The sequence below is a fragment of the Numida meleagris genome, chromosome 5 (assembly GCF_002078875.1).
Source record: "Numida meleagris isolate 19003 breed g44 Domestic line chromosome 5, NumMel1.0, whole genome shotgun sequence".
Taxonomy (NCBI): Eukaryota; Metazoa; Chordata; class Aves; order Galliformes; family Numididae; genus Numida; species Numida meleagris.
The window spans coordinates 17,095,626-17,117,066 of NC_034413.1; the positions used below are offsets into that span (position 1 = coordinate 17,095,626).

General features: G+C 40.5%; 1 protein-coding gene across 3 annotated transcripts; it reads left to right on the forward strand.

The window, feature by feature from the left end:
- C5H10orf128 (chromosome 5 C10orf128 homolog) lies at positions 1,344-20,327 on the forward strand. 3 transcript variants are annotated; one of them, XM_021399444.1, is made up of 6 exons: positions 1,344-1,486; positions 5,067-5,114; positions 5,972-6,082; positions 7,392-7,416; positions 18,126-18,152; positions 18,812-20,327. In XM_021399444.1, exons 1-6 carry the CDS (start codon positions 1,432-1,434, stop codon positions 18,855-18,857), a joined length of 312 nt encoding a protein of 103 aa, XP_021255119.1. In that variant the 5' UTR covers positions 1,344-1,431; the 3' UTR covers positions 18,858-20,327. The 3 variants fall into 3 exon arrangements, with proteins under 3 accessions (XP_021255119.1, XP_021255118.1, XP_021255120.1); XM_021399443.1 differs by lacking the exon at positions 7,392-7,416; XM_021399445.1 differs by lacking the exons at positions 1,344-1,486; positions 5,067-5,114; positions 5,972-6,082; positions 7,392-7,416 and adding an exon at positions 7,963-9,172.

The window sequence follows — 21,441 nt, forward strand, 5'->3', positions numbered from 1 at the left end:
TCAGTTCTACTTACGCTTCACAAAGCAAAGTAAGCCATGAATTACTGCCACCTGAGAGAATTCATGTGTCATCTTTGTTTGTATTTCTAGTGCCTTAAGATCCATACCTGTTGCCTAATACTGTGTTTTCCTTATCCTTTCACGAACACCTGAAAGCCATGAATGTGATTCTTCACTCATATCTTGTCAGATCAACTAAACACTGCCCGTCTGCAGCCATTTTTCTGCCAAGGTGGCCATACACATGCAATCACCAGCATTCGTTATGGCCTACAACGGCCCCATTAAAAACAGACTTCTGGAAGGAAGGCTTTACAGCTGTAATTTTCTCAGCAAAAAAGATGTTTCATCTAGCCTTTAGATGAAAGATTCTGCTGAGACACTACCTCACAAAGAGGAGGAAAAGAAAACATCCAAGAGGTTTTCTCTTAAAACTTTGCACTCGGGTTGTGATTCAGATTATTTTGATTGGCAGCTACATGAGATGAAGATACTAGACAGCAAAAGATTAACCAAAAGCAGAAAGGTATATCAAGAATCAACAGGTAAAAGCAACATGGATACTCTCCATAGACTGCAGGGTGAGTTGGGGAGCAGGCAATTAGGAAGAGACCCATGTTTTTTGTGTCCTTCATCTCTAAGGAATGGACCTGAAGTGACTTCAGAAGTATGAGGTCATTTAACAAAATGTGTTAATATTTAGTTACATGTTTTACCATCATTCAATTTTGCAACAGGTTAACGTGTTTGAAAATGTGAATTTTCATGAAGAAAAAAAATATTTTTTCCACCATGGTCCAACAAATAAACTTTACTCTTATCAGAGACATCATCAACCAATAAGTTGCTGTTTTTCAGTTCCTACCATGTCTGGACATTTTTCTAAGGTAGAAGTGGCACTGATGGGTTTCTTTTCCTGGAACTCACTTGTAACGTATTTGCAGCTGCGGTTAGTTTTTTCCACTCTGTGTTCAGCCAAGTACTCTTCTCCTCAAAATATTATAGTGGCATAAATGTTGACTTAAAATACATAAAAATAAACAGGCTGGCAACAGAAGGTTCTCCTTCTAAGGCAGAAAAGCCACTTGCATCAAACTAGACTTAGAAGATTTCAGCGGACCAATCTACTCTGGTTGGACTTTTCCAGTGCTGTAAAAATAAATGTTAGCATTTAAAACTCCCCTAGAAACCAAATAGCTGAATGTAGCTCTGTTCATCTTCCCCAGAGTATATTTATTATTATTGTTTATATATTGAACTTAAGCCCAAAAAGAGAACTTGTTTGCAAGTTTAACTACGCAGGATGTGACTGTTACTTCCCTATAAGCCACGTGACCTGGCTTTTTTTTTTTTTTTTAATCTCTCCCCTCACTTCAGAAGAACTAAATTCAGAAAATTTGGCTGAAATTGCTCTGTTGTCAAAACTTCACAATGACCTCACTAACAAGCTGGATACCAGTCCTAATGACATTTCTTCTTCTCTTACGTAAGTGATCTATTTTATTTCTTTTCCATCCCTTTAGAGAGGTGTTTTTTCCCCTGCCTTTGTGGGCTTATTTATTTCCCAGTCTGACTGCATGTATGTTGTTTAAGAATTTGTTTAGAACTCTGATCCTTAGGGAAGGAACTTATGTTGGGACAGGGTAGAATTTTGCTGGGTTTTCTAGCAAAAATTTCCTAGCTTGAATGCTAAGGGATCATCCAGAAGACATCCTGAAGTTAAACGCATGCATCTTTGCAGATGAGATGGCAAAGCTGCTGAGCATCCTGTTTGGCATAATGCAGGAAAGTAGTTCAGTGGAATATAGGAAGAAATTGATCCACGTGCATGCTACCTGCAAGCCACTTTTGGTCTCCATGTCTCTCACTTCTAGGATGTTGAAGCTCCTGCCTCAGGATGACACTTCTATAACTTTCAAGCCAGTGCAGGGCTTCATCATCCTCACAACCTGCCACTTGCTTCATGGTTCCTCAGCTACATTTTGTGCAGGGAAGAAGTGAGACACACAGATAGGAAGTGTCAGCAGAACTCACGTTAACATTGGGGCTGAGGTGGACTACCAGAGAGGAAGGACCTGGCAGCAACTCCAGGACAGAAGTTTACGTGTTAAGTTACTGCGATCTCCAAGACATTAGGTAAGGGGGCAGGCACCCTCTGGTGGCAAAAACCTCATTGTCATCAAATAGGCACCCCATGCCACTCTACTTCAAGCAGAAATTCACAGAAAATCACCTGTCCTTGGGGAATCCCACAGGTAGTTTTCCCCACCTGAGGCATACAGAGCAGCCTAGCACTCACTGGAGACATGCTCCTACCTCTGCAAGCAACGCTATCCGTAGGTCTAAAGAAGCGCTCTATCCTTTTATCATCTTTCTCAGTATATGTAGAAGTTTGTCACTTTCACTACCATTTTGTTGGATTTTAAAGTCCTGTGCACCTTCCTATGGATGCTCCCAAGAGCCCAGAGGAATGAGGCTGTTTGTCATAAAGGACACGAGTAACCAGCTGTGCTTATAGATGTGAAGAGAATGTCAGTAGCAATTACTCTCTATTACCAACTAGCTATTGCTCAACAAACAAATGGTGCAAGTCCCATTAATACAGCCGAATTTCCCCAGAGCAAGGAGATGCAGACTCAACAGCTCTTGCAACAGCAAGACATGCAAAAACCACTTGGCAATAGATACAGAGAAAATGCACTGACACGCTTCCAAGTGTTACACAGAAAGGCACAGGCAATGCCATACCTGTGGGCCTTAGATAGAGGGGAACCTGTAAAGGACTAGAGGTGTTTCTGTCCGCTTGTAGGAGGGACTCTTATCCTCATCTGCTTCTGCGGAAGAGGACAGAGGAAGGAAACCATTTACATGGATGTCAACAGTGCCCACCTTACAAAATTTAGATACAGCTTAGAATTTTGCTGCAACAAATACCAGCCAAAGTACCTTTTTTCTTTTTTAAATAATGGTGTAACACAATGGAAAGTGCAGCAATGACAGCAGAGTAGCAAGGTCCCAGGCTACAGCAAGCTAGGATTCACTCAAATACAGCAGCAGGGGGGCACAGAAATAAAGAAAAGAAGCTGTTTACCTTCAGAAGGCCTCAGGTATGCAAGGATCTGCAGCAAGATACCCTTGCCTCCACTGCCAACCCTTAAATGAGGTCTGGGAAGGGGTGGATCCTGGCTCTACCCCTTCTGATCACTCAGGTGCATTGCATGCACCTAGGCTCCTCTGGGTTGGCCCTGCCTTCCCACCAGGTGCTCAATCACTGCTTCAGGCCATGATTTAGCATTTCTGCTACAAATAGTTTTCAGGAATTGTTTTCAATGGAGTCATTGCCTGTAACACCTTCGTTGAAGTCATTCCCTATTTGACTCTCAAGTTGCTCAGAGACACACTGTGAGACCTTTTATTCCACCTCACCTCTGACCTTCCCAGGCATTTTTTTTCTTCCCCCTTTGCTGCTCCAAAGGGGGCCGGCGCTGAACCCTTGGCTACTTCAATGCCACATGGCCAACCACTACCTGCTGCAATGAGAGGGAGGAGGAAGAAAGTCACATGGAAACAGGAGGCAAGAGAAGGGAGTGAGGAAAGAGATGTGCATCAAGAGAGACAAAGTGCATGTTTCTATTACAGCAGGTTACAGGAGATTCAGGCCCACTCACAGTGTGGGGTGTATATATATATATATACATATATATATATATGTATGTATATGGGTTCATCACCTGTTTGGCTGCTCTACCTCTAGAGAGGTAAATCAAATCATGGCTCCTGGTTTAACCACAAGACGCAACATCAACACAATCAGAATCATAGAACAGCAGAACACTCACTCTTCAAAAGCAAAAGGTATTTAAGGAGCATCCAGTAAATGATATTAAATGTTAATTAAAATCATATTGAAAGTATGAATTGAAAACACCCTCGTTAGTCCTGTGGGTTTTCAGAGATTTCCCTCCCTCCTTTTTTAAAAGGAAACTAATAATTAAATCTCAATATATTAAACTGACCTACATAAAATATTCCATGTAAAATATTATTTCTGCCATAAAACACATAATCTGTCACTGGTTTAATTCCATTAGAAAGCATACATTAAGGTCTATGTATTATGACCATTAGGATAATAAAAGTAATACAATATAACTTTTATTATGTTTGAATTTGAAACATTTTTCATATGAGCACAAGGAATAATTAGAGAGGTGGAAGAAAGGTGGCTTTTTTTTAAAATTATTTTTAATTTATAATGAAATAAATTCACAGGCAAGAGCAAAGAGACTAAAAGAGACTGGCTTTTAATCTGGAAAACCAGGAGCTTTGCTTTTTACACCCACAACGTAGTCTTAGTTTTATTTATTTAAATTTTCTTTCCTTTATAACTTTGATTTTGGTCACATTAAACAAACGTCTTTGTGGTCATATCCACAAATGAATTCCTCACCCCTCCCAACTCCCATCTCAAAGCATCATGGGATTTTTGAAGAGAAAATGTTTCGTTTCTGTCTGTATAAAATAAGTTTCCAGGCATTTTGATTATGAAGAACCGTTTGGGGGAAAAAGGACCTTCAGCTGAGAATTACTGCTCCCAAAAGACATTTGGTTTAAAATGCAAGGTTTTTTTTTTTTTTTTTTAAAAGGTTCTCTCCATAACTTTGAAGCTTCATCCATAATTTAAGAATATTTGGGATTAGAAATGTGACTAAGATCAGTAAATAAAAGCAAATCTGTTCAGAGCCACCCAATAGATCAGATTTTTCTGACATAATGGCAGAACCCCCAGAGCTCAAGAGAGATTTTCAGCTATCTGAAATGCAGACTGAAGGTGGATTCTTTAAAGGGACCAAAATGGCTGGTTGTGTGACTTTGGGGAGAAGAGGATTAATCTTCAAGTTCAAAAATGATCCTATTTCTAACATTCATTTTGCTGGAGAAGAAATGAAAGCACAGCCACCAAACCTAAAGAAGGCAGAATGACTGATACACCATTCTCAGTTTTAGCCCAAGTAGATATAGATTTTTTTCTTTTTAAGGTCCTAACAGGCTAATTTACATTTCAGATTTTTGGAGAGCAAAGGTCTATGCTTCTGGAAACTCAGAGGAAATAGGTGAGTTTGTGGAGAGATTTTTCACTTCCAGACAGGAAAGCAAAAAACTACATATAACAAAAAGGAATATATGTAGAAGAATTCACATTCTTTTTATGTACAGAAAATCATACTCTGCTTATGTGCTTGTACTTTGCCTAGCACAGCAAAGTCTTGCCATGGGACTGTGGCCTTAAAAGTTGTTTAATATAATGAGCAAAGGGAGGTCAGAGCCAGGAGTAGCACAGATCCTGCATACAGGCAACCCCTCAGCCTGATAGATGAAGGTGGACCCCTATGTACATATACTGATAAAAAACTCACAATATGCTTTGTAGTTTACACTTAAAAAAACACACACACAAAAAAAACCAAAAAAAAAATTGTCTTCCTAGCAAGGACTTACTGGCAGAACAGTTGAGTTGGGCAGGATGCTGGGGTTGGGTGGGGGAGATGGAGCTGTGCATGTGCAGGTAGGGGAGGCAGAAATATGGGTGTGGGAGTACAGAGTGGGCAGTGGGGATTGTGGAATCCACTTTGGGGAAAAAGTTAGAGTCGTAGCTATAAAACTCAGCTGAGAGCTGGACACACCAAAGGCTAAACCTGTTCATTAGCATTAAACTGCACTGAGCCCCTTAGCCAACTGGTTCGCACGGCCTCATGCTGAGCACGGGCAGTCTGTTAAGCTAGCATTCTCTGCTAACTGGTCTGGCTCAGCTTTGCCAGCCCCTTCTGAAGAAGAGAAAACCAATAAAATAACCAAACAACAACAACAAAAAAAATAATTTTAACTTTGCAACTTTGTGTTACCATATCTGAAACGGTTATTTTTATTAATTATTGGTGTGTATTCACAGGTTTGTTTTCAATTTTTGCAGATTTCACGTATCTTATTATAGGAGTTACTCTGGGAGCCTTTCTAGCAATTGGTTTTATAGTAGTAATAATTTGCATGATCAAAAAACAAATGCTTGACCATGTCTCCAGAGGTAAGAGAAAATACTCCTAATTTCTTATTCAGAGTTCTAGATTTCCTTGTGTTCTGGTACAGCAGATCTGAGCTTTGCTATTAGGAATTGCACTTGTGTTGCAACTCCGGTTTTCCTCTGATGAACTATTTTTAAAGTGTCTGAAGTGCTAGGGACCATAGAAGTGCAGATTCACATTTCAATGTAACTAACTAAGCTATTCAACCTAGTAAGAGAAATAGGATTCACTACACCTTACTGCCTGGGTATCTTTTTGAATAATGAATTTTTAAAACAAAATTCTACCTATTCAACATAAGTTAGAGTCTATTGGATTTGTAGGATGGACAGGAGTACAAGAGTGGATTTCAAAAAGCACCTTTGCACCTCAGGTTGCATGCAAAGCACGAGCTCTGTGTAGTCCATTTTTCAAAACAAAGGAATTCCCCTAAACTTAGCAAATTTCCACCACATTAAAAAAAAAAATGAATTCATTAATGATGTCAATCAGAGAAATGTAGTGAGAGAATTCAGTGCAACCACGCTGCTACAGCATAGGATTGGAAACCACCCATTCATCCGCTGTATCCAGAAGCACTTCCTTCTGTGGCTATATCTTCACATTAGCCTTCATGTGATAAACAAGAAGTGATGTCCCAGCATCCCAAGCTGTATAACTCTACTAATTCAGCAGTTTACCATGACCCAGTACTCCAACAGCAGTCACAGCCTCTTGCTTAATAAAAAGGAGAGCAGAGCAGTCTTAACTCTCAAGCACGGAGCGAAGTAGACCGAGCTCCCTGAGCCTAGTCTATTGGTCTCCATCACAGCATAGATTCTATGCCATTTACAGTAAATGCTGATCTCTTAAAGAATATTTTTGCAAACAGACTCCCCAGGTACCCCACGAGGACACAAGTGATTGTGCAATGCCACTTCCTGAAAGACAAATGGCCAATGTTTTCTTTATTGGCAGTACACAGTGGTCCTAAGGGGAAACTACTTCCTCCTAATTCTTATCAAGCACCTACCCTTGAAGTTGTTCCTCATTACACTCTGAGGATGTACTACAAACTCAAAATAGCTAAAATAAAAACCAAAATAATTTTGAGAAAACTGTCATGAGAGATTCCAGCTGGAAGAACTGAGAAAGGCTTTAGGAATATTACGCGGCACTACTAATATCAAAGAGTTTTGCCTCAGAAAGGATAGCTGGATCTTTCCCTAAATCACCACCTGTTCTTGTTGCATCCTCACCACTTCTGATCAGGCCTATCACCACTCTATTCCTGGTTTCTTAACTAACCCTGTTTTCCTGTTCTCTCTTTAGAGTCAGATGGCAAAATGGATAGAAGGTAAGAGTCATTGCTCCCAGGGTTTTCTGAGGTGCAGTGTGATATGTAAACTGTAGTAACTAACTCCGCTCTCTTTATGCATGATGCTTCCCCACAGCTGTGATTTGAAAGATAACACAACATAGACACAGGTCTCTAGAGGACCATGCTACCCAGTACATCTAGTGGAGCAGCATGGAAAAGGGAAATCCCATTTAACAGGGGTTTGACATGTAAGAACTAGGAAACAAAACCTCAGCGAGATGAGATTCCTTTTAAAAAGAAAACCCCTCAAAATGCTTTTGATCCTGCCTATTTATTTTGTACTATATATTATAATAGCAAGTTCCAATCTCCAACCCTCCAAAACAACAACAACAAAAAAAAAAAAAAGAAAAAAAAAACTATTGAATGAATTACTAGATGAAAGCCAAAGGCCTTGTTTCAAGGGTTCTGAAGTTGGATTCTCTTCGGCATTGGTAAAATTTTTCCGTATTTTCTGTTTTTACTATACTGATATATTTTCATGAGTGCTTTAGATTAAAATTATATATATATATATAATATATATAATATATAATTATATATATATAACTCAGCTCAAATGGCTTTGTCCAAAGCTTCCCAGTCACTATGACTGGACCAGTTCTGAGATCTCCCTTTACCCCAGGCTCTTACAGATCAATTCATGCAGTGATCATTTTGGAAGGGATGCATTTTTACCCTTTACCTTCTCTCCTCCTACCCAGAACCAGAAAGTCCACTGTAGGTTTTGAGCACCTAATGGGCTCACAGATACAAGAGGCAATGCCAGACTGCTTAGGAGATGATTGCTCCTTATCTGAGGTCATTCAGTAGGGCGGAGATGTACAGAGTGGGGAATGTAGCCTGCAAGTTGTTTGCTGGGTCACAGTAATGTACAGGAGTAAATGATTTTTTGTGTTTCTCCAAGACATTTTATATGTAAGTAGAAAAGAGATCACATAAATTAATCAGCATTCTCATGAAGTGAAAGCAACAGCTGTTCTCAGTGACCTAAGAAAAGCCTTTTAGCCTCTCTCAGAGAGGTGGATAGGAGTGCTAACAGGCACATCCCCATCACAGCCATTCCTCACAGAGGCCATACAACATATGCAGACACTCAGCTGAAGATCAAGGCAAGGACATTCTTAGAGAACTAAGTACTTCAGTGTTTTGCTTGAAAGAGAAAGGCCCCAGCCTCTCCCAGGGAGATGCTTTCACAGACTAACCCAGCTAACTCACAAAACCCATTTCCTTTCACATCACAGAGCATTCAATCTGTTTTCTTGCAAGGCACTCACAGTTTCAGTCTATCAACCTAAAACAAATTAGGACTACTGTACAGCCAGAAGACAGAACAGGGAGCACCTAGTAAGCTGTTTCTGGTGTGCTAAGGACAGTATGGACAGCAGTGAATGGGGAGGAGCAGGGGAGAGAGAAAACTAAAGCAAAACAGAAACCACAGACACCAGAGTCTAGGGAAGGAAAAGACAAGGAGAGATGTATCTGGATGAGATACAGATGGCATGATCTATGAACTGTTCCACACTGGATTTTGTTTAACTACCATATGGATGTCTATTTTGTATGATATCTCCTTCAGAGACAGTATGAGCATCCATGATACCTTCCCTCTGATCTTTCTAGGGAAAGCGACTGACTTTGTCGTGGCAGCAAAATTTAGAAGCCTTAATGATGAGCTTACACTGACCTCTCAGATGATTTATCGTCCCAGCCCACAAGCAGTTGCTAAAAGGTAGAAGTTCCCAGTTGCACATTAAAATTCTGGTCTTCAGGCTGGAAACAGGATGCAATACATACAAGTTTTCTGCCTTTGAGCCATTGACGCTGACCAGTGAGAGAAGATGTAATTCCACAGTACGTGGGGGCAAAACTATGTATGCTGAAGACGATGTTTTTCTGTTAAGTGGAAAACAACTAGAAATCCACTGCCTCTTCTTAGTTGTACTTTAATTCTATTGTAGCACTGAGTAATTTACTAATGCCTTTGTTCTTGTTCACTTCAAGGCACCTATGTACTACTCCTTAGTGGATTTTAAAGAAGTTCTATAAAACAGATGCTAATCTGAGGAAACAATATAGGCTTTTACTGGTCTTGAGGAAACCATTGTTTTGTAATGTAAAAGAGTCAGTACATAATGAGAGCCTCAGTAGCTAACAAATACATAATTCATTCTTGTTTACCTACTATAGCAATGGAGTACCACAACTGATAAAACAATGCTGCAGATGATGCAAATGTGTACATTAGGCTCTAAGGAGCTGACGAGGAGGATATGAGTGAGAAAATCAACAACAGTATTATCTGTGAAATGCAGCTACTCTTGAGATAGCACAATTTTTTAGCAAGTACATATTGTGGTTTGTTTTATAAACAAATCTATGCTATTCCACATCTCATCTTATGCAGAACCAACTTGTTTTTTGCACCACCATTCTTCAGTACAAACTATCTAGTCACAAACAATCAAAGGGAAATACAGCATACAAAATCCAATGTCTTTTTTCATCTTTTCTCCTACTGTTTAGAGGAGGACCTTTCCAGAGGACTCTCATCCATATTGGCATCTCTTCTTTGTAGGACCCAACTTGAACCAAAGAATGGTGGAATACGCCATGTTTTAGATTTCAACATTCATCATTTAAGCGGTTGAGGATGTTTGTATATCTCTGAAAGCAAGATGTAAGGGAGGGAGCTGTTCCTAACAACTTGAAAAATGAAAAAAAATGCAAACAAACAAAAAAGCCCACAACACATAAACACCACAACCCCTCTGACCTGAAAACATCAATTTCCTGAAAACTGCATTGAAATATCACAGCATCAACAAAGTAGGAAAAGACCTCCAAGATCATCTAGTCAACAGCCCACAAATACTACTCACATTGAATACTTACATTGTAAATGCTACAGTATTACAAGTACTGTGAATTTCCACAAGAGTAACCAAGCTATATGTTCATTTTATTAAATTTATTTTTTCCTGTAGGTCAAAGGGATAAATTCCCATTTACTCAGGTTAATGGAGACATGATAATCAGATCTAACCTAATTTTCACTACTTGCTCCAATAGTCTAAGGACTCTAATTCATGGCATTTCTAGGCCAGTGGCTTGTCCTGGAAAACCCTTTTGATGAAGCAAAGTCCTCTACCAGAAATTACTTACTCCTAGATTTATTCTAATCAATCACACAGCCATCCTGAGTGATAATCAGTGTATCACCCCTTTAGGACTGGAGAGGAGAACTGGCATATCATCTGCAGACAATTTTCTACTTGATCACTGATGACTGCTCAGGGAAAATAAAAACAAAAAAACCCACCACCTTAATCCAACTGACAGCGTACTTGCTGAATTCATGTTCAACAAAATTTTGTTTTAAATTTCACACTATTATACCCATAAGTGCCTCAAGCCACCCAAATGACTGTGATATACTCAGGTGGATGTCATCCAGAGCAGCGCCATCATGGCCAAACTTACACCAGTCAAAGGAATGCAGAGAATCTTCTCTCATGTTAGAGCCCTGGAACTGAACTTAAGAGAAAACATTGCAAGGTCATGTTTTAAACGAAATCAGATGGCATTCTCATGTGTCACTTTTCATGCTTTCCGAAACCATTAAAGGAGAAGTGTTTCTAGCTCCAAACGATACCAGAAGTTCACTGTGAAATAACTAACACTGTTTACCACTTTATTAAGTCAGGCATATTACATCATGACTTAAACAATCAATTCATAATGGGATGCCCTTAAACTCAATGGAATATTTACTAACACCTGAGAAGACAAAGAGCCTTGAGGCAAGATGCTGTCAACTAACAAAACAGTAATTTAGATGTCAACTGACAATTATTTAATGTCCTTTTTTTAATTAATAGCTCATGTCAGTTTCAAATACCATCTCGGTGTAAGCTTAGTAAATTATAATGCCTAAAATTTCATGCAAGTTTAATGTATTAATAAAAATGTCTGGGCACATTTAATGCTAGCAATATTTTGAGTTAACTACAGTGCATGGCAGCCAGATTTATTCTGACAGAAGGACACAAAGAAAAAGGCATACAGAGACAAGGAGAAGGATGGAGAGACAGAGGACGTGTAGTAAAAAGGAAAAGGCACACATTTGAGCCTGCTGAAATAGCTAAAATAATCTGTTGCCTCAACACATTCTCGGCAGCAACGTATATTAAAACTCCTCATGCAGATCAGTGGATTCTACAGGCTCCCATGTAAATCACTCAGCATAAGATCAGGTTTTAAACGCAATGCACAAGTCATTCTGATATGTTAGGGAGGAGCTTCAGAGCTGCACACACCAAGTACCAAGCATATTGGTGATTTTCTGTTGCTGCCCAAAGTAGCATCTAGATGTTCTCTTGAGTTTTCCACTTGATTTCTTCCAAGTGGCTGACTTTTCTTTCCATTGCTGTACTTTTCTTGTGAAACTCATGGTATGCATGTCAGAGGATTCTTTAGACAAAATGCAGAGGTCTTGAAACTAAACTAAGTACATCTTTTAATCTCTTTTTTGAATAGAAACACAGCTCGGCTAAATTCTATCATCCTTGCATTATTCTCAGCTGGTGGAGCTCTTCCAGTGGGTTGTAGCAGACCATGCCTGTTGATAGGAAAAGTCCTCTTCTTTCCTTGTTTTGACTACACAATATCTGTGCACTCCAGGCATGAGCAATGCACCTTCCTAGTCACTACAGATTTTCATAAATAATAGTAATGTCAATAAGCAATTTCCAGGCAGTAACATACTTAATGACTATAATTAGAAGCAGCTCCATGAAAAACAGTTCTCCTTTCTTCCTACACCCTCATGAAACAGGCATAAGGTGTCTTTCACCAGCAACAAATAACCTAGAGCGGCACATGATGACACTGTGTAGTCCCCACATGCATGAAAGCTCACTACAGCTCAGAAATGCAGGATGCTGGTTTGCAGCCCACAACCAGTTGCATCTCCAGCTGAAAGGTGTTTGTCTAGGAGGCAAGGTTTAATTATAGCCACATTTAGTTTCAGCCAACCCAGTTTCACTGAATAAAGGGAGCCTGCAGGGTTGGGCCTGCTATCCTCTTGTGCTGAACATCCCTGTTTATCAGAGGCAAATTACAATTGCAGAGTGCAACAAGTGTTTTGTACAAACGCTATGCATCTCTCCAGGCTGCTGGCAATCTGTGAAGGGCCGGCAGCTGAGCAAACTCTTGAAGCTCCTGTGAAATGATAACCTTTGAGGCTGAGACAGAGTTCCAAGTCACGGCTCATTGCTTCCATCTAACCTCCCTCTCTGAAACCAAGGAGAAACAATCATTGCATCTTGAAAGCCTCTGTTCTCTATGTTGTTCAACTCTAAAAATATTGCTATGGATTGAACAGGAGGGGAAATCATCCACTTGGAAAATATAAACATCAGAGATGGATGGCACTGCAAAGACTGTTTTTGGACAATGAAGCACAAGTCTGAAAGTTGAGCTGCAGTTCCCTCCAGAAGCTTATAGAACTGTCCAGGCCTATACATTTGGGTTAAGAATCTTTCTCCCATTTTATCATGTTTGGGCTTGTATTCAGTGGACAGGCAGAAATAATGAACATTAACAAAAGCTGATCTAAGTTTCAGAGCTTCCCATCAGATTTAGAGTCACAGAGAAAGAAAAACATTCTATTTTCAAGTGGAGAACAGTTCTTAGTTTTCTTTTGATCTAAGTAGTCCAGACTGGTCTGTAATACCTCAAACTGCAGAATGCATCGTTTGCCAAACAGGAAGACAATCAAGTAGACATGAGTCATACCACTGATACTATTAGCTGAAGTCTGAGCTCAAAAACTAAACTGGTGACCTTGTTTTAATGCTAGGGTACTTTAGAAAGTCTCAAGGAGGACTCCTTTGGAAAATAGGGCCAAAATTCACAAATCAAAATCTTTAAGTAAAAATGCATTTAAAAAGAAGAGACCTCCTCCTTATCTAAATGCATCACAGGGAATGGTGGTGCACAGGGAAAAAGGATTAAAATCTAGAACGCGGGCTGTGCAGGACCTTGGCATTGAAATGCCTTGCAGTGTCTCGGCCCCTGGATCAGCTATCCACGTGTAACACTATATGTCCAGCCTGCAGCCAGGGAGGGATACTGTCTCAGCCACTCTACTATCCATTGAAATCATATCTGCTTAAGATGCAAACACATACTGCTGCGTACTATAGGCAAGTTTACAGGAAAAAGTTCTTGAAATAGCAAGATACCAAAAATACATCTGCAAAGGAATTCTCTTTTGTAGTTACTAATCAGAGTATCTAAGCTTTCTTCTCTACAGAAGATTTTTAAATGAAGATAGGAGGAAACAGGGACTGCTATTGGTTGTTTTAAGCCACGATAGAGCAAGTTTTGTGAATTTTAATTACTTTTCAGTGAAGCAATTTCCTCCTGTGGAAACATGTCAGCCTTGGAGGTGGATGTTTTCTCTGAACTAATCTGATGTTAAGAGGACATATTTCCCAGTAGTAAGGTGTTACCTGGTATAAGGCTAGTTCGTTCTCAATGTTTCATTCAAGCTGTGCCTTGTTCAGGATTTGTTCAGACCTCTGTGTGGATGCTGCCATTCAGTGCTATAGTTCCTCCCTACAGGAGCTATCACCACTTCAAAGAAGCTTTCTCATGCACATTTATGGAGCATCTTGTAACAACAGAAATGAGGAATCAAAGGGAAAAGAATTACCTGTAACTTGCATCTCTGTTCTCTTTAAATTACCAGTCATCCAGGCAACTCCAGCTTCCCTGGAGTCACTGAGGTGCCTGCACCTACCCTTGCTTTCTTAAAAAAAAAGTTTCTCCTTTCCTCTGCAAGGAATATTAATTTTAAACTATGATGGTCAGTGTCTTTTCTTGGGTCTGGAGAAAATGAATCATTCAATAGAATCTTTGACACCTCTATGGTAAAAGATCAGAAAGCTTTCTCTTAACATTCCTTAGCTATATATACCTTGAACTGTTCTATCACCACTCACATTTTCTCCAGAAGACTTTTTCAAATTCTTCCAACTAATGCATTCTCCAAAGAGCACAATCATCAAGTCAACAGGGTTTTCATAAACGATTAGAGGCTTACAAATAAAGGAAAACAAAGCCAGCAAAGACATAGCCTCCGCAACCTAAATCAACTTTGCAAAGAAGGCGTCTGCTTTACCAAATCAATAAAAAATGATTCTCTGTGGTCTGCTTAGATGGCAGAGTTTCCCTCTGCATCGTCACCATGACAAAATATCAGCAGTGAACATCTACTGGGGGAACACGAGTGGAAGACAACTTGGAGAGTTACAGTCCACTCAGGCAGGAGTGTTTTGGCACTTTGCTAAGAACCAGTACAAACCTGCACAAGATGAGACCAGCCCAGCCAATACACTGGAGCAGGTCTGATTCTTTGCTCAGTGCTAGGGATTGGTGAGTGGCTGATAGACTGAAGGTTGCATTCATTGCAGCAATTCTTTGGAACAAAAAACAACAAAAAAATCATGTGCTCTCAATATGCACTCTGGGAACTGAGGTTAATGAAAAATGTTTAAAAGCTATCTAAAACTATAATTATGCATGTTATTGTCTGTAAACATATAGAAACAGACAAAGATGGTCTAAGCAAATCCGTATGTATTTGTGTAATTATATTTACAAAAGAAGGGCAAATAATCCTAGCAAAAATGGCTGTCTCAACTTCTTGCAAATACATATTTGCAGAAACTGTAAATACCCATTCTCTGTTAAGGCAATGGTCACCAACAAATGGAGAAATGAACTGGCTTTTCTACCTGGTTCTGTAACTATCCTGTCTAGCAGAAGGTTGCTCTTCTGAACAACCTTGGCAAGTTACTTTTGCTCAGGCTACCCTTTAAATAAAATGAAATTAATCTTTATAATTACACACTTCAAAACCAAGGACACTGAGCTTTGCACTGTGCTGGGAACACCAGGCTTTAAAAAGCAGTGCTAAGACAATTGGTAAGCACTCTCAGGCCCTCAGTGCCTTTCAGCACTATTCCTGAAACCAGCAAATACTTCATATACCGACACACAAACACAGAGGCAGTATTATATATACACATACATATTGCCCAGACTGTTAGGGTTCATTAAATCCCATTCCAGGATACTTTACCGATGCCAGCTATTAGCCTGATGGGCAGAGCCACACTTCTGGCTATTTTTTGCTCCTTCCTGGCCACTTTCCACATTCTCTAGAAGAGCATCTGCCCCAAGATGCCTGTGCTCTCATCAGATCTGGGGGCTGCATTTGCAGTTGACCTTTCTACAGCTGCCAAACAGACAGGAATCCTTATTCCTTCCTCCTCTTCTGCACAACTGTTCAAGGCTAGTCTTTAATAGCTCTAAATCATTTGATTGTAAGAGCTAGTCCCAAACCTGCCGAGTCAGGAGAATGCTTTCCTGGTAATATTCAGACACCTGTTGGAGGCAATTCCTTCCACAGCCATCGTGGTCTTTGCTGGCAAACCCACTGGCACGACTGACTCCAGCACTAAGCAATTCTGCCTTGCCCAGGAACTGATGCAAACCTGGATCAAAGTTAACAAGTGGAAGACCACACTCTGGGCTGCTGCCAACACTCACCTGGGGCAACTCCTGCCCTAGCTGCTGCAGGGCAGAGGGCTCCCAGGGAGCACCTACCCAGCACCCAGGCTAAGTCTGTCTTTCTTCTGATCATTGTATACAAACACTCACCTCTGTACTTCAGATGTATTTTGTATGAGGCCTCACTGGGTACCACAGCTTTGCAGCCTGGTGTCTGAGCACTAAAAGAAAAGAGCAAGTGTCACAAAACATAACTCTGACTTCTGCCTTGCAGGCTGCAGGTGCCTGGGGGCTATTTCTGAGGGGTTCACAGGGCCTAAAGGCTTTTCACTTTGGTTTAAATTGGGCTTAAATACCCTTCACAGATGCCCACAGCTTCAATAGAAAATTTGTATGGACTTGTAAATAGAAAGAGACAGAAAACCACTGGATGAAATGTAACTAGTATTTTCACTGCATAAAAACACAACACCTGACCCACTCCCTAGTTTGATTAACCGGCACAGAAGAGATGGAGGAGAGTGGTGGAACCAGGAGCAGCTATCCTTTAGTTAGCAGTGCTGCCTTACAAGTCCTTGTGAACTGATTCCTGGGAGCTTCCACTGCTCCCTGGAGGAGAGCACGGTTTGAGTGTGAGCTGTTCCCAAAGGATGGTCCCATCTCAGAGAAGTCCTGCTCTGCTCCCCACTCCCTCCCAACACAGCTGTGTGCTCTGCTCAGGGAACCAGACCAGCTGCAAATCTGCATGGCATAGCAACAATCACTTTCAGCGAGATCAGGCTGTTCAAGGATGGCCAGCACAAGGGAAGCGATGAAATTCTACAGCCAATGTGCTGGGGAAGGCTGGATCACCTTTTTGTGCACCAGCTGGCACTGCCAATTGTGGGAAAGCAGCCTGAGAGCATCAGCAAGAAAGCCATTCTCTGTAAGTGACTTACCGAGTACACGGGACAACTCAGAGAAGAGCATCATCCTGTTGAGCAGTCTTCTCTGCTCATCCCCTGTGCAGATAATTCAAGTTATTTAGGACTGAGCTGCCAATCTCTTTAGAACAGCACTGGAAGACAGTGCCTGTGCCAGCAGCTCCCTGCCACCTCCCCCCAAACACAGGCAGGGGATGGGATCAGGTGAGCATCCCTAAACCTAACCCACTGCTGATTCACTCCAGTTAGCTCAGATCACTTTGCACTGGTCTCATTCTGCATTAATCAGCTGCCGTGGCCAGAAGAAGAGGAGTATTATTCCTTTTCTTGTAATGGCTACAGTTGCAGACAGGCAGAAATTTGTCTAACTTGCTCACATAGTAAATTTTGTGTCTTTTTGTGAGTGTGTGAAGAAATTTTGACAAGTTCGTAAACACTGCAGACATGAGGTCCCCAGTGGTGTTCTCAAGTCTCTCTCCTCTCCAGAAAGATCTGGCACAAGCTGTTAAGAACAAGCTGAAAAATACTGGTGTTTAACTGTGATATCCCAGACCACAGCAGAGCAGTGTCCCTGCCTGGAATTACTTTGTCTGCAGAGTGCCAGCCCGGTGAAGGCAAAAGAGATAAGCTCCAGGAACCTGTGGGCTCTGTATGTTCTTCCATGGACTTCATGCCCATTTCAAGCTAGAAGGTTGCAGATCAGCTCTTAGCTGTTTCTTGCAGACACAAATGGTTGGAACAGGAAATTTCACATTAACAGAAAATTTCAGCACAGCTTCCAAAACGACACATGCGATTAAAATTTTTGTCAGAGAAGGAAAAAGTTTGAGGCATGTTACAAGAAACCCATCCCTGGCTGCCTGATGTCCTGTGAGGTATTTCTTTAGCAAAATCATCAGAAAATGCTTAAGTAGTATTGAAGGAGGGGGACTGAATGCCATCTCCCCACTGAATCACAAGATCTAAGAATATAAACAGCTGAGGGCTGCAAGGCATGATGAGATCTTACTTCCAAGCACTGACACTAGATGGAGTAAAGCTGAATAAAAGATTGAGAGCAATGAAGGAAAGAAAAAGGAGGTTCCTGCATTTCAAGCTGCAGACATGTTGATGTTTTGCATATTTATTTTGAGGAATGCACCAAAAGTCATGATTAATATCTCACTTGCTTCTTTGCAGGTCAAACGTGGGATCAAGCCAGAACAGGTGTGTTTCTGTGTGCACATGGGGCTGGGTAACATCTGTCTGGTTCCTACTGACACCTAGGGAGCCCAGGTCTACCCTGTGTGGGCTGTGACAAGCCATTCAGCTGCCTCAACCTCCTGCATCCCAGCTGCACACCTGGGATTCCTCAACATAAGGCACAGTGCAAGGCTGCTTGCATTATGGCTCGACTGTGCTGCAGAGCAGCTGCTCCGCATGAGCAGCGAGCTCTTGGTGCTGCAGCAACTTTGGGTTACGTGAGCTGATCCTCACTGACATGAGAAGCAGCCCCAGTGGCAATAATGCAAAGCGATTCTCTTAGCAGGATGCTGCTCTGAAGTGCATTGCACGTCCCTGCCTAGCAGCAAAGGGAGCATCCAGAAGTCACACCTCAGCCAGGATCTTGCATTCATTCTGTTAGCTCACTGAGGGAAAACAAGTACCTCCAAAGAGGCAAAGACATATCTAGGAAAGAAAAGAACAAGTGGGAAGGACTTCACAAATGCAATTACAGCCCCAGTAATAATAATTCTGTAGAAATCCTGTAATTTTTCTGTGTAGCACCCAGATCAGCTTTTATAATGATGCTATGGATCATTTTTAGATCAACCAACACCAGAAAGTTATCGTTAACCTGTAATGTTTTCTTTTCTTTTTTTCAGAGATGACACCAATACACCAGAACAGCAAAGTACAAATAAGCAATAATCCTTTTGCCATTGACAGTTACCTGGTCTGAGAATCAATGGATGTCTCTCGTGCACAAACAGAAGTGTCACTAGCAGTAATTCCTTTCTTTGTTCTTTAACTGAAAGGCTAATTGATTGATTACAGGAAGAGCTTACAGTGCATGCTTACTTCCACCACCTGCAGCATAAAGCCTGCAATCCCCAGCAGCATGCACAAGAAGGAAATGTACGAGGAAAATAAACAAGATGAGCTCTGCTCATTAACAGATCCTGTTTAGTATGTGACAAGTGTATGATTGATTTCTAAAATCAATACAGGGTAATCAAAAAGCTAGCAATACATTTCAGCTGCAGAATTCATAGCCGCATGCACATTTCAAATCAGGTTGAAGTAACTTAAAATTCATTCATTTGAGGTTGAAGTAAGACAGGAAAAATGATTTGTGTTAATATGAAAACATTTCATTCACACTAAAGTTATATGTTTTTTTAACTTTAGAATCAATATCTTTTGTTTAACTTTAGATGGTAATGTTAATTGCAGCTATTTTAAATGAATTGTGGTCAATTACAAACAAATGTTTTTCAAATTTTGCTTTTAGAAAATTGAAATTAAGATATTGTTATATACCCAAAACAAAAACTTTCCAGACATCTGAAATGTTCCATTTCAGCTTTATACAAACAAGCCAATCTACCACTTCCAAAATCCACCCATCTTCATTTTTTTTCAATATAAAACAATGCACTAAATTCAATCTGAATTCATGAATAGTTTCAGTCTCCCATCTCCTCCATTCTTGTTCTAGCCTTGTATATTCTGTTCAATTTGTTTTCATCAACACAGCTTTACTTGGTTCTAGTTACAGCCTTCTTACAGTGAAAGCAAGAAGAAGAAAGAAGGGCAACTGCTAGACTCAACTCCAGCTTGGAAAGTCTGTATCTTATGAAAAAGTGTGACTTGAAAAACTCATGGATACCAGGTGCCCCCTGTAATAATGTGTTAATAAGTAATTGACTTCCAGACTGTGAACAGCCACAATCAGCCCCAGGTGTTATAGGCAGAGCTGGTGCCCTGAGTCAGGGGTTTAGACTCAAAACGCTGTCAGAGCAGACATATCAAAATTATGATTCTATGAAGAAGATATTGTACTAATTCTAATTGAAACTGAAATTATTTGGATGTATTTTTGTTATGCCCTTAGCAAGCCAGGTAATTTTTCCGAATGTACACAGGGAACCCTATTACCTGGATTGTAATTTTTCTGCATGTTTTGAACAAGAAAATGTAAGGTTTATTTCAGAGAAAAGTGATCTATTGGAATAATTTCCCTGGATTCCCTAGGTGTCTGTTACCCACTTCAGTACCAGTGCAGTTCATTAGTAGCATTTGCTAATGGATAAACTAAAGCAGTAATGTGATACTTGCAAGTAATTGTGCGTGTGTACATGTGTAAGTGAATAAACCATCTTGTAAGGTATCCGTTAATTGATTTGCTTCCTTTAGTACCATTTTAATTAAGACTTGGAAAAGAAGAGAGCATGTGGTCAGGGAGGGAAGCTACTACCTTCCCTTATTTGTGTGAACAAATTTTTATTTTGCATAATTTCAGTACTCGACAGGAAATAAAGATGAAAATAAACAAAAAAGGGTAAGTTACAAGCAGTAGGGGAAAAAGGCCTGGAGAATTACAGTTCATAACATTGATCAGGCAAAGGCACTGGATTGGAAAATACATAAATCTGCTCCGTGTGATGTAAGGGAAGAGCCAGATTCAACTCCTCCCAAACAGAAAGGACAGCAAATTTCCTGACAATGAAAACAGTTGAAATCTGAATTTTCCTTGGTCTCTCACTCTCAAGGCTATAATTGAAGAATCAGAACATTTTAGTCAAGTATTTTTGCTACTTACAACCACACTTACATGCAAAATAATAAGATTATTACAAATCCTTTTACTAGCTATTCCCAAATGGGAAAACACAAACAAAGGAAACCTACCAAACCTGCTTAATAAAAAGATGTTTATACTCACCTACAAAGAGAAATATAAATGGACTGTGAATTAAAGAAAGGATGAAGAAGTGTAGCACTGTATGACAACATAGACCAGGTCTGGAATACTGAGTACCTGTTAATGCAGAATCATAGAATCATTAAGATTGGAAAGCACCTCTAAGGTCCTCTAGTCCAACTGTTGACACATCCCCACGATGCCCACTAACCATGTGCCTCAGTGCCACATCTCCACATCTCCTCAACACCTCCAGGGACAGTGACTCCTCCGCTTCCCTGGGCAGCCTGTGCCAGTGTATTGCCACTCTTTCTGAGAAGAAATTTGTTCTAATATTCAACCTGAACCTCCCCTTTCACAACTTAAGGCCATTACCTCTCATCCTAAGAAGAAACAAACAGTTCCAGTGGAGGTTCCAAACTTACAAATATCACACTCTACACACAAGGAGTATTAGAAATCAAACCTTGGTCAGAATAGAAGTTCACCTTCTCCAGCAGCCTCTTTGCCACAGTGGCTAGTAACAAATGTCTGCATGAAGTCTAACCACTGCAATCACATGCCTCTACTTTCCTAGAAGATACTACA

What these genes read in the sequence shown, in the direction of transcription:
- C5H10orf128 (XM_021399443.1), top strand. Translation starts at nt 1,432, where the DNA reads ATGACCTCACTAACAAGCTGGATACCAGTCCTAATGACATTTCTTCTT. An exon ending in GACATTTCTTCTTCTCTTAC is followed by an intron (nt 1,487 to 5,066) that starts GTAAGTGATCTA and finishes TTTACATTTCAG; the next exon opens with ATTTTTGGAGAGCAAAGGTC. An exon ending in GTGGGATCAAGCCAGAACAG is followed by an intron (nt 18,153 to 18,811) that starts GTGTGTTTCTGT and finishes TCTTTTTTTCAG; the next exon opens with AGATGACACCAATACACCAG.